The sequence below is a fragment of the Phalacrocorax aristotelis genome, chromosome 5 (assembly GCF_949628215.1).
Source record: "Phalacrocorax aristotelis chromosome 5, bGulAri2.1, whole genome shotgun sequence".
NCBI classification, from domain to species: domain Eukaryota; kingdom Metazoa; phylum Chordata; class Aves; order Suliformes; family Phalacrocoracidae; genus Phalacrocorax; species Phalacrocorax aristotelis.
The window spans coordinates 55720726-55733007 of NC_134280.1; the positions used below are offsets into that span (position 1 = coordinate 55720726).

The window sequence follows — 12282 nt, forward strand, 5'->3', positions numbered from 1 at the left end:
ATTATGTTTTGCTGTGGTATCATTAGTTTAGAGTTCACCTGGGTCTCATGAAAACTCAAGGTAAAGAATGCTCCACTGTGGAGTATCGTCATGAGCCGTTACCTATATAAGGATACAGAAAAGGAAGAAAAAAAAAATCTGTTCTCAAAAGTGTACCTGCTGAAGCTCTTGTTTCTGAGCCTGAAGCTGGTCATGCTGCCTCTGTAGCTCTTCCTTCTGTTTCTGAAGATCTTCTGCCTTCTTTCTAAGTTCGTCTTCCTGCTGAGAAATATGACTTTCAAATTCCTTCAGCTCATCCTCAGTGAAGAGCTGCTGTTGATCTAGTGTCTGGAAGAAAATACATACAAACGTGAATACTTAGGCAGGACCAATGTGAATACTCAGGCAGAAATGCATACTTTTTTTTTTATCTTCCCACTGAAATTATTATTATTAGCTGAATTGTAAAGTTCACCAAACAACCCCCACAGTTTTCATCAAAATATTCAGGCATGACACTGTAAAGGGTTAGTACACTCACTGTGAGAAATAGCTCAGCTATTTTCTCAGCAAAATTCTACTATAGATTTAGAGGCAGGATAAAAAATTCCTCTCGCCTCCTGCTGAGCTCTCTTATCTTTCCTTTGAAGTGATTCATAAACAAAATGTCCATTTTGTTTGAAAAGCATGTGGGACAAGCTCTGCTAGAAACCACAGGGTGGCGCAAGGCCTTTTCCATGTGTGCTTGGACCAAAAGACTACATCTGCATTACATTAGTCTGCTACATTTTGTACGTTTAGCTAAGGCGCTTAACCACACGCATACCAAAGCAGGACTGAAAAAAAGCAAAGGTCAGACACATGCCATTTGGTTTCCTGGTTAGAGTGATGGTAATAGTACAGTATGTTGCACTTGGAACATGTACTTATTACCTCCCAGCTATCTGGCTCCAAAAACTCTTTTTTCTCTGTAGCTCGCAGGAACTCTTCCAGAGTCACTAGCCGGTCCTTGTTGACATCAACCTGTTTGAAGCAAAAAATTATACTCAACCTACAGGACGGGTTTTGGCAGAGCTGACGTTTCATGTCATTATGCAAACATCTTAAAATAGAACCATTTTTAAACTGTCCCATTTTCAGGGGAACGCCTGCAACATCTTCTGAAAGCTTTACTCACAAGCTCATATAGCTTAGCAAAAATGGAAATAAAAAGTAAATCCTCACACCTTCCTTCAAAATCCATTGGCTTTATTGGAAACGTTATTTGTGGTCACAGCCCCAATGCCAACAGTGGCATGCATGATTTTTTTGAGAAAAATGTTTTGTAGCTTTCTGGTAATAATTTTGTAACTGTGAGTCAGAGTAACCTCCACTGTTGGATAGGGAGGTTTCAAAACATTAAAAAAAACCAACAACTGAATTTGTGTCAGAATCCTTTAAGATGAAGGGAGGAAATGCTTCCCTTTATGACTAATAGAAGCCCAGGCTTGCTCTGTTCCTCAGGCTTAAGGAATAGAGTCCAATACAGAAAAGATATAAGTGAAAAACACAGTGGTTCAAAACATCCTCTTCCCTTTCCTCTGTCTCCTGAGCTGAAAGCCTATCAGAACTAGGAAAAGTATTTACTGTCATGGGTGATACCATGAGCTCTGAGCCCTCTTCTGAAGGGAAAAAGGTGAGCTACACGAAAGAAGACATAGCTGTACCACCTCTTCTCACACCCAAATCTTACACATTTGCCAAGTTCCAAAGCACATTTAGTCTTCCCTGTTTGACAGAAAAGTCAGATGGAATTTGTATTGAATCTCAGTATCTGCAAAAGATGGAGGCTACAGCACAATCCCTTGTCTGGAACTTCTTAAATAAAAAATAGCAGGCATTTACATCAGAATATGGGGACAGGGCTTTAGAATTGCAACTTTATGTGAATCCCAGCAGAACCAGCATTCAGTGTGACAGGTTGTCGCTTTCTGCTCTAGTTGGCCAACCCTTCATGTTAGGAGGACTATATTTCTTGAATATAGAAGGAAATCATCAGCTCTACTGAACATCAGTGCTCACCTCATTCATTACATGTTCTCTCATTCTTAGTCTTTCTTCTTCCATTTCAACCATGTCATCCTCTTCATTTTTGGGATCGTAAACTTTTTCTAGCTGAAATTCAAAATTAGCAAATGTTAGTCTGGAGGAAGGGCTGCTCATTTAAATGACAGAGCACATTTTGGAACAGTGTGAGATGTTGCTAAGAACATGAGTTCACCATTTTTCCAATAGAGTGAGAGAGTGGGTGTGTAATTCTCTTAGCATAGTATTTAAGTAACAAGTGAGCCTTTCACTGCTAAGAATGAAGTTTTCAGTTAGTTCATGTGGTCTGTTGCAATTCAGTGCTGCGGACATTACAGTAAAAATGACCTTGGCATGCACAGTCTGACCCTACATTTGATTCAAAGCAGGCAGAGTTTCCATGTGGCTTCTGGAACGAGAGGGTACCTTCTTTACTAGAGCATGCAGCTGACCCTGTAGGTATTCAGGATATCACAAGACAAATTGTGTGCTTAATATAATGGTCCACTTCTCTTCTTGCACAATGTCTTTCTGGTGAGTTTATGCTTATTTGCTTCTACTTGGCTTTCTTAGTCATTTAGCTTCACTTGCTTAGCCATAGGTAATTTTAAGGCCCCAGACTATTTGTTTTTAAACTATAAAACTGCAAAATGGTGGGATATAGCTGTCAAAAAAGACTAGCATGAATCTTCATTGTATTAGAGGGGATTATGGCAAAGTATTGTTAGAAATCTGTATTTGCAAATTTAATTTCTTCAAAAATTTACAGTTGTTTGGATTTATAAGCTTCTAAATACACTGTATAGCACACTTCCTGCCTGAGTCATGCAACCTAGAAAAAATTGTAAGATTAGATATTGACAGCCATAGTACTGGATCTTTGAATGGGAAGTTTAGGGTTTTTTTTCTGCTGTACCAAAACGGAACCTACTGGAAAAATGAAGACCAAGGCCTTCCGTTTACTCATTGATTCTGCAATTCCCATCACTGTAGAATTTCAGTATGGTGCTACCATCACCCCTCTGGAAGGCAAAGAGTACTAACATTTGCGTTTTCACAGACAATGAACCAAGGCTTAAAGAAACTAAGAGCCTGTCTGCTCTATCAGATGTACACATGCTCCAAACTAGGCAGATACAAAATACATGAAACTTCGGTAGCTGCTTCCACAACATGCTGTCTTTGCAGTCCAAAGCCCCCAGATATACTTGGAAAAAATACAGACATCCCTGTATCCATTTACCGAAACAAGTTAAGGTTTTGAAATTTTTTTTTACCTCTTTAGTAAATAGGGCTTCTAATTCTTGCTCATCCAGGAAACCATCATTATTGACATCTACAAAAAGCAGTGTTGAAAATACATATTGAGTATGGACAGAAAGTAATACATGTAATAGTTCTCCATGAGTTAAGTATCCACATACCCATCTCACATGGATTAAAAACCTCATTTAACAAGATGCTGATTACATAGCTAGTTTTTTATATTTAGGTTTTTAATCAGGCATTGGCTGAATTGTATTGCCATTTTTGGTTGGTTGATTGGACCAGCCTGGAGCAACCTCCCTACTTCTTAGATGAGCAAACTGAAATAGGTCACAACAGGATTGCATAGAGCGCAATTGCCAAAAAATACTGCTGAGAACAAGTTGTCCCAATTTAACCACTGAATTTGTAAATAGATTCAGGAACAACAAAAATCTGTAGAAAAACTTTGTTAACCAACAGTATGACTCTCCAAAAAACCTAAAATATTATGTGAAAATCTATATAAATATGCAGCACTTGAGATGACTGAATGACTTTTCATATCAAGTATTCTCCTCTTTGCTTTTGTTAACCAGCCATCCATCTCATCCTGTGTTCTACTCTGAATATTGTTACACCACCTCTGAATCTGAAAAAGAATGTCTACTTCAAATGTGTGTTGTTATGCAATCTTTTTGGTTGACTGCTTCAAAGTTTTTTATATACTAAGCTCTAAGGCAAAAGGTTGTTTCAGTTATTCTTGTTTTGGTAAGATTTGCACAAAAAAAGCTACCAAAATTTTCAGAAAATTATCTTTCCAGATCTCTTTCTTTCTATAAAGAAGAAATAAGGTTTAATAACCATAATACATATTTATATATTTTATAAACCAAGATAAAAGTTCAGACACAAGCTAGAAACCTTTTCTTCAGTTAAATTATCATATTTGGGATTAGTCAAATTCTGTGTACTGTTCAGTGCTTCACAGCCCAGTGCCAGGCAGGATCTGCTTAAGGGTATTTTATTATGAAGCGTTTAACAATGTCAGGATATAAGGTTACACATTTATATAATCACACTTAAAGCAAAATGCCCACTGAGATGCATCCTCATCTCTGGTACTATTTTTTTGTTTCTAGCTGCACATGGCTCAGAAATATGGAGGCAGGATTGGGGTTTTTTTTTTATTAAGGAAATCTTGCAACTTCTGAAGAGACTTGGCACTTCTGTGACCACTCCAGACAGAGGGGAGTCTGGCTCTTATCTGCAGAGACAAGCAGAAAGCACGTTTCGCCACACACACCTCTGAGGATTTATTCCTAGTATGTGACATGTAAGCGAAGTCATAGTTATGGGCAGCCCTCTAAGTACCCATACTTTCCTGAGGAATCACTACTGGTTATTGGCTGTATGATTTTATGAGCAGTTGAACAAAACTGTTTTCAACTTTTAAACCCCATTTAAAACTTTGCAGTAAGATTAAAAATTATAACTATTTTCTCCTCTATAGTCTTCAGATTCATCCAAATTGCTTGAGGTATAAGACTTCATCCTAGCATAAAAAAACTTGCCCTCAGCAGAAGGCAACAGAAAGTTAATTCACTTGTTCAGTAAATCAAACTAAACCTCTTACCGTGTAATTTGAAAAATGTTTTGGGGTCAAATTCATTAGGATCTAGTCCATCTGCTTCTTCCCACACCTCTTTCAGTTGATCTTTGCTTCCCTATAGATTGGTTACAAAAAAAAACTATTCAAAAAATGATTAAGTGTAATTTTTCTGCATTACCTATGCATGATAGTTTCTCTGAAAGGCTTTATTTTCTGATTAGTCATAGGGCAACTGGAATCAATGGGATTTTCTTTAATTCCCTTTTGCTTGGGTACTTCGTCAGTATTAGCACTTTCATTAGACAGAAAGGCCCAGGGAAAGAGGGAGCGTCAAGGAAATGCATATTCTGTGGAAAGGAACATTTGTAATAATCAGTCATGGCCACACAGACTCATCTAGAAACACTAGCTGAAGGGAGTTAGTTTGCCTTTTCTAGAGCAAAAGGTGCTGTGATGCAGTTCCTTGAGGGTCAGGCATACCGTGAAGGCAGCCCTACAGCTTTGAATACCATTCTGGCTTCTTCCTCATGAGTTTTAGCTTCTTTGTAAATAATAATTCTGCCAGCAAATAGCATACTTATAAAGAAAAAATGGGGGTATATATAATGGGTTTTGTAACGCTTTCAACACTGTTCCCACACTCTGCTCCCATGTCAATGAGAAAAGGCAAATGCTGAGAACAAAGATGATATCTACCCTTCTCTTCATTAGCTTTTTCTCTCTGGAAAGGAAAGCTTCCACCCAATCATGTAAGAACAGACTGTGGCCTTACAGGATGGTGAACTTTAGGGTGATCTCCATGTTTTTTCTTCATCTCCTCAAATTTGGATTCTTCTCGCTGTCTCTTTTCTTCATCCAGTGTTTTTAAATACTCTCTCCTCTCATGTTCTTTCATCATCTCATATTTCTTAAACTCTTCATGGCGGGTCTTATCATAGTTTTCCAGGTCACTTGTAGCCTAAAAATACATATATATGTAGACATATGTTGTGCCACACAATTCTGTTAACACATATGACATCAAAAACACTGTATTCTTCAGTGGCAATGGCAAGGCTGGCCATATTGCCATTCTCCTTTTAAACATAAGGTAGATAGTTGGGGGTTTCCTTTCACGTGACAGTGGTGCAAAAACATCCCTCCTCACTTCATTATTTTCACAGAAATTAATTTGCAAAGGTTCAACTGCTGGACAATTTTTGCAACTATACAGTACCATAAGAACACATCAAGGTGTTCTTTCTCATCAATTAATAGTAAATTACCTCAGGTTAAGTATGTCACATACTAATTAAGCACAGTTTCAAATAGTGCCATTAACTCCTTGTTTATTTCATAATAAGAACATTTATAGCTTATATTTAACGAAAAAAGTGCCTTCATTAATAATGGGAGTTAGTTTGCAGTAGCTTAATATGTATTACATCAAAAAAACCCAATTATATGGAGAGAAAGGGTGTGAGGAGAGAATTTCTGACAAGTACTTGTAGAGAGTTTAGAGATATATCATTCTCAGACAGCTCAATGTAATAAAGGATATTTCAATAGTGCTTTTCAAAGTAACGTGCTCATACCTGATATAGTCTCTCCATTATTTAAATTTCAATTTTCAGATTCACTGTACCTTCTCAAGAACAATTCTGAAGCATAGACCCCCTAAAATGCCCATTACATTCTGCCAATAACTCAGCTGGGAGATGAGAAGACAAGAAAAATAATATAATAAGAGAAAGAACTGCCCCGCTGAGGATATGCTTCTCCTAGCCAACCAGAATTTTCCCAGAAGTGATGCTCAGAAATGGCAAGAAACTTTATAGCATCTATATAAAAAATAATTTTACAGAAAACTGAGATAAAATTTACCAAGGGTCCACAAAAATTACAGGAAGCTTAAAATATACCTTATCCTTCCCTTTATTTTGAAAATATAAAAACTGTCAAATTCTCATCTCAGACTTGCAGTAATCTCTAGAGCATATCTGAAATTAAAGTCTTTTTTGCCCTCAGGAAGCATATTTTTTCGAGCAGGTGAAAAAAGCCATGCCATGCTTAGCTTAACTGCATCCCCTTAATAAACACGCACTGAAAAAGAAAACCCACACCTGTGATCGATACCGTATCTCCTAAATAGACGTTGAATGCCATGCCCAGCATACGCAATTTCTAATACTGATCGCTTAAATTCTACTCTGCTGTGGTTTTGCAGCTTGACGTGATAGAATAGAACCCAAAATTCAAATGGCTAGTTTAGGGATGATTTTTTATGTCATTCTGTGAGACACAAAGCATTTAGAATTAGAAATCAGGAAATACACTTGGGAAAAATGTACCCCTATCACAAGTGTATTTAATTTAAATGCTCCTAGAAAGGCGTATTTTATTCCTCAAGTTGTTTGTACCAGCACATGAATGCAAGTCCTGTTAAGATGCCACCCCAAAAATTTATGGGCTCTTCAGCATAATGCACACTGACAACAGTTTTCAAGTGTGCAATGGAGACAACTGACTTTTCTCTGAAAATTAAAATGCCTGACATTTATTAAAAAGTGGTGTACATGTAAAAGGATTTCCCTTTACCAGAGAAAAAGCATAATAATTAATATAAAAAAACCCCATAGTAGTTTATATCTAGCACTCACTGCTTTGATCAACATATCTAAGTCTTTAGGTTCGAACTTGTCAGGATTCTGATGGTTCAGGTGCTCAAACTGTTTTAGGAGAGCTTGATGGTCTATGCCAGTGTCTGAAAGAACAAGGTACAAATGTAAAACATTAAAATAAGTTTGAAATCAAGCAAGATCAGGAAGTTAAAAACTTTCAAATGGGAGCTTGTGCCTTGTACCTGAGGCTCCCTGCGGACAGGGTAAGTTTTTCACTGTTGGAGGAAACTACAGCAATACTTCTAAAGTTGCTTTTCCTGAAGAAGATTGGCCAACTTGATAGCAGTTTGCACTATATTCCTTCTGACGTGGCAGTATTGCATTGCACGCAATAATTTGATATGTACAAATTAAGGCTTGTATTTCAGCAAGGAAATGTACAATCAATTTGAGTGTCACAACGAAAAACATTTGATTCCCTTTTATATAAATGACATAGTTGGAGTTAAGCACAGTATCAGAGCTAACCACTTGCATGTTTTCCCTGAGCTGGGAGAAGTCTGACTCTTCTATTGCCTGTACATTTTGCAAATCACTTATACCTGGCCAAAGATGTATGTACACAAAGATGTATGTGTAAAATTATATCAAATCAGATAAGCAAATATTCAAATTTCATTTATTCAAAATGAGAAGTGCAAGACAGTGGAGAGTCAGCTCCTGTGTCTAAAAGCTGCAAACATTTCTCTCTTCCTTATAACACAAACTATACCCAACCATATCGATACACAATGCACTAACAACAAAACACATTTCTACAATAGGCTTTTCTAGCTGTTACCATGGTTTCTGACTGCTAATGCTACACAATAATGCTATCTTAAAAAGCATACAATTTGATATGTTATGTGTAGCAATTTTGAGAAGCTTTTACTAGATGGCTTAGCAAAGAATATTTGTTTAAAAAAAAATGGAAAATAAACTTTGAACATGTTATTCTTCGGTAAACTATGTCTTACACTCAATGCTGTGTTTGTATTATCACAAAACAGCAAACAATGGCTGGGGCAGATTTCAACCATCATTCCTTCCTTGTGAGTTCATAATTCCTGTTGAAATATATGTGCTTTAGTCTGTTTTTGAAATATTTTTTTAAAAGTGAATAATAGGCTTTTTTAAAAAAGCATACCAAACCAAGCAAAACAAACAAAACAACAATTAAAAACCCTGCCTCCAAACCCATTTTCCTCCATTCCTTATATTTATGGGAAGAGACTCATTCTATTTGACAGTATTTACTTGCCGTATTACTGTATTATCTGAGACCCAACCTCTAACATTCTTCTGTCCTGTACTGAATAGTCTAGTAGGATCTTGGTGCAAATGTTTAAAACCACATCTGGATCAGGACTGAATATATGCAGAACATAATCTTTTTTTTTTTAATCTGATAGGGAAGAAAATAGGAGTGTTTGTATGTCTTTTTTTTTTCTAAATCAGATAGAAGATTAAGATATTAAGTGGTGTTACAGGGAACCAATTAACAGAACAAATAAAAGGAACTGAAAAAGCTCTGCCTGCTGTTACTACAGAATGCTCTTTTGCACATGTTCCAAGATTTTGCATAGGTATACAGATGCAGCTGTATTTTATAGATAATCTGGCCATACTTCTTGTACGTGATGTGAAGTACTTGCTGGTAGGGCTGATTATAAAGTTTACAAAATGTTTTTCCACTCCCAGTGTTTTCATATCTTAATAGTCATCGGAATATTTTGAACTGGAATGACCTGCTCTTGTTCGTTCCTAGATATAAGATCTCACACTTATACTGTAACAGATCTGATCTGTTGTTGGGGGAAATTATTTTTCTAAAGTATACTGTTAGTTACTCTTGATTTATGGAAGCAGAGAGGGCTCGAAGTAGTAACTCCATTAAACTATTAAAAACTTTCAAAATACACAAAATTACTACATACACAATTCAGGTGCCATTAGCTGCTGTCAACTAGCTCAATGTGAGCATCACCATGATGTCACTGGGCTGCTTGCCTGCAGTAGGAGCATGAGACCAGGTTCTTGGCAGCTAAAGAGCCACCTGAGGAAGACAAACACAGAGTCTGGCAGGTATATGAGGCAATGCACTGACTCCTGTGGAGGGGCTACCGCTGGTCTATTCTGTCTAGCTACCAGTGGACTCTATTCTCTGGACCAGAACTTTCATTAAAAGAAAGCAAGGGACAGAAAGGTGATGTGAAGCCCTCAGCCAACTCTATATTATTACTCATTAATTATACTACGGTAGCACCTAAAGACTTCATTGCAAACGCACTACACTGTAAATATCTTTCTTCCCAAATTAATGTGATACTTTTCTGACCCTAGTAACATCCCCATGAACGCATATTTGCACATGCATATTTCTTCAGTCTACTGGCCACCTTTAAATTCAGCTTAGGCTAGAAGAAAGATCCTTAATCTTGAAGTATTTTAAATTGATACATTACCTATTCAACACAGTGGGATCCCTCCCCATAACTTGCAAATGTTTTTAATAATAAAATAATCTGCATAGGCAAATTAAGCCCTTTCTATGAGAGCTTCTTTGTGAAAAACAGCATTTCAAAACCAAGATCATGTGGCTGCAAAGCTGCCCAGTGGAGAAGGACCGAGGGGTGCTGGCTGACAGCCGGCTGAACATAAGCCAGCAGTGTGCCCAAGAGGGCCAACAGCATCCTTGCTTGTGTCAGGAACAGTGTGGCCAGCAGGAGTAGGGAAGTGATTGTGCCCCCACGCTCGGCACTGGTGAGGCCACACCTTGAATATTGTGTTCAGTTTTGGGCCCCTCACTAGAAGGACATGGAGGTGCTGGAGCGTGCCCAGAGAAGGGAAACAAAGCTGATGAAGGGTCTGGAGAGCAGGTCTTAGGAGGAGAGGTTGAGGGAACTGGGGCTGTTTAGCCTGGGGAAAAAGAGGCTGAAAGAAGGTTGTAGTGATGATTGGACTTGATGATCCTAGAGGTCTTTTCCAACCTTAATGATTCTATGATTCTGTGCAGTCCATCATAAGGATCTTTGTTTATGAGCAACTAATTATCTTCAAAAAGAAACAACAAATAACAAATTTACAGAATTAGGTCTAAGTGCAAACTTTAAATATTCTTTGGTAGTAAGAAATAAAAAGCGATAGCACCATTTCCCTCACAAACATAGAGAAATCAGAATCATCAGAAACCGGTATACTTTATTCATTAAAAGACATTGCCTGAGTTTGTATGATTTCATTAGCAATTAAGAAAATGCTGCGCAGATTTTTTTTTTTCACTCCAAATGTTTTTCTTTATTCAGGGACTTAAAACTGCCCCAAACCCAAGAAAAATAGTCTTCTGAACTGAAATGTTTAATGTTTGTTATAAATTTGTACCATATCTCTAATTGGTGGGAAGGGGGCTTAAAAAGAAAAACTTTTGTGTTTAGCCACTGTAAAAAAAAAAAAAAAGATCATTTTCTACCCCATAAAAACATTAAATTCTATGTCATGTTCTATTCTTAAATATAGTCCTACTATGTTACTAGTTCCCAGTGGGTAATCTATAAATTGCTGCACTACAAAAATAAAAAAAGATGCTGAAAAAGTTTAGAAGTATCTGAAAAATCCACTGCCAGAATCAAGTTTAGTTCTTTACAAAATACAGATGGCTTTTTTCTTCTCCCCAGTTTCCTATAAAGATGGGTCTTTACTGGCCCTAGGCCAGCTCAGAAAGGACACTCTCTTTCAGCTTACAGTCATTACTGCTGACAACAAACAAGCATAACTCTTGGATTTTGGGCACCCCTCCAGCACAATCCCATCTGTTAATTTACCTAGTTAATTTTTGTATTCTTACCTTGAACAGAATCCATTTTAGCTTTAATTAACATTCTTAATCTTGCCACCTCTTGTCTTTTTAGCTCATCCAGTCGTGTTCTCACATGGTGGCTTACTAAATCAAGCTCTCTGCTTAGTTTTCCACTCTGTCAAAAAACAAAAGTTATGTATAAAAACTAGAAGAAAGTAGCCTTTAGGATTCCCATTAGACATGAGCTGCAAGACAGAAGACTAGTGGCAGTCTTTGGCAATACTATAGTCCACATTATAAGAATCTCAAATTTTTTTTCGAAGACCAGATTCAAATTTTTTTAAGCCTACGGTTATAGAAACAGAGAGGAATCCTAAAAGCTTTCTAAAGGGAGAGTTTTTAAGTATTTTGCTCTTCCAAAGAACAAAAGCATGACCCTGAAGCAGCAGTACCTAGTAATGTTTAAGAAGCGACAAAGTTCTCAATCAAATGTTCTCAAATTAGTTCAAAAGAACTGTAAGAGACACACAAAGTGCCGTGTTCTTAATCCACTTGATGATGGCTGTAAGACTTGAGAGAAGGTACAAGCATAGCAATGGCCACCAAAGTGTATTGCAAGAATATTTACCAGGATCTGGAAATGGATAGTAACCTTCAAGGCTTACATTAGATGTAGCACAGAAGAAAAAGGAGCCAAAAGCTGCCAAGAGCAACATGAGGGATTAAAGGAAATGCAAAAGGCAGGATCTCCTCTTTAAGTCTATCACTTTAGACTGTTTCCTACCTGTCCCTTGCTGAATTTCTAGCTCATAAAGGGAAATGCAGAACAGCCACCACCTAGAGCCAGGAACTAAAGTAGAAAAGACAAGAATGTGGTGAGGTTTTGGAGAGAGTGCTATATGGATTGGCACAAAAGAAAGGACAGCAGCAGAGAAAGCCAGAGG

The 12282-nt window shown here is 37.4% G+C and overlaps 1 protein-coding gene across 2 annotated transcripts in view; it reads right to left on the reverse strand.

Annotated features, from left to right (window-relative positions):
- Positions 1 to 12282, reverse strand: part of NUCB2 (nucleobindin 2) — a 31789-nt gene that overhangs the window by 5675 nt on the left and 13832 nt on the right. For both annotated transcript variants that reach the window (XM_075094678.1, XM_075094677.1), the window contains exons 4-11: positions 11387 to 11513; positions 7540 to 7643; positions 5673 to 5858; positions 4925 to 5015; positions 3321 to 3379; positions 2041 to 2133; positions 913 to 1002; positions 157 to 327 (exon numbers count right to left, since the gene is read on the reverse strand). In XM_075094678.1, the coding sequence (XP_074950779.1) occupies positions 157 to 327; positions 913 to 1002; positions 2041 to 2133; positions 3321 to 3379; positions 4925 to 5015; positions 5673 to 5858; positions 7540 to 7643; positions 11387 to 11513 (921 nt within the window). The remainder of the gene's footprint in view (positions 1 to 156; positions 328 to 912; positions 1003 to 2040; positions 2134 to 3320; positions 3380 to 4924; positions 5016 to 5672; positions 5859 to 7539; positions 7644 to 11386; positions 11514 to 12282) is intronic.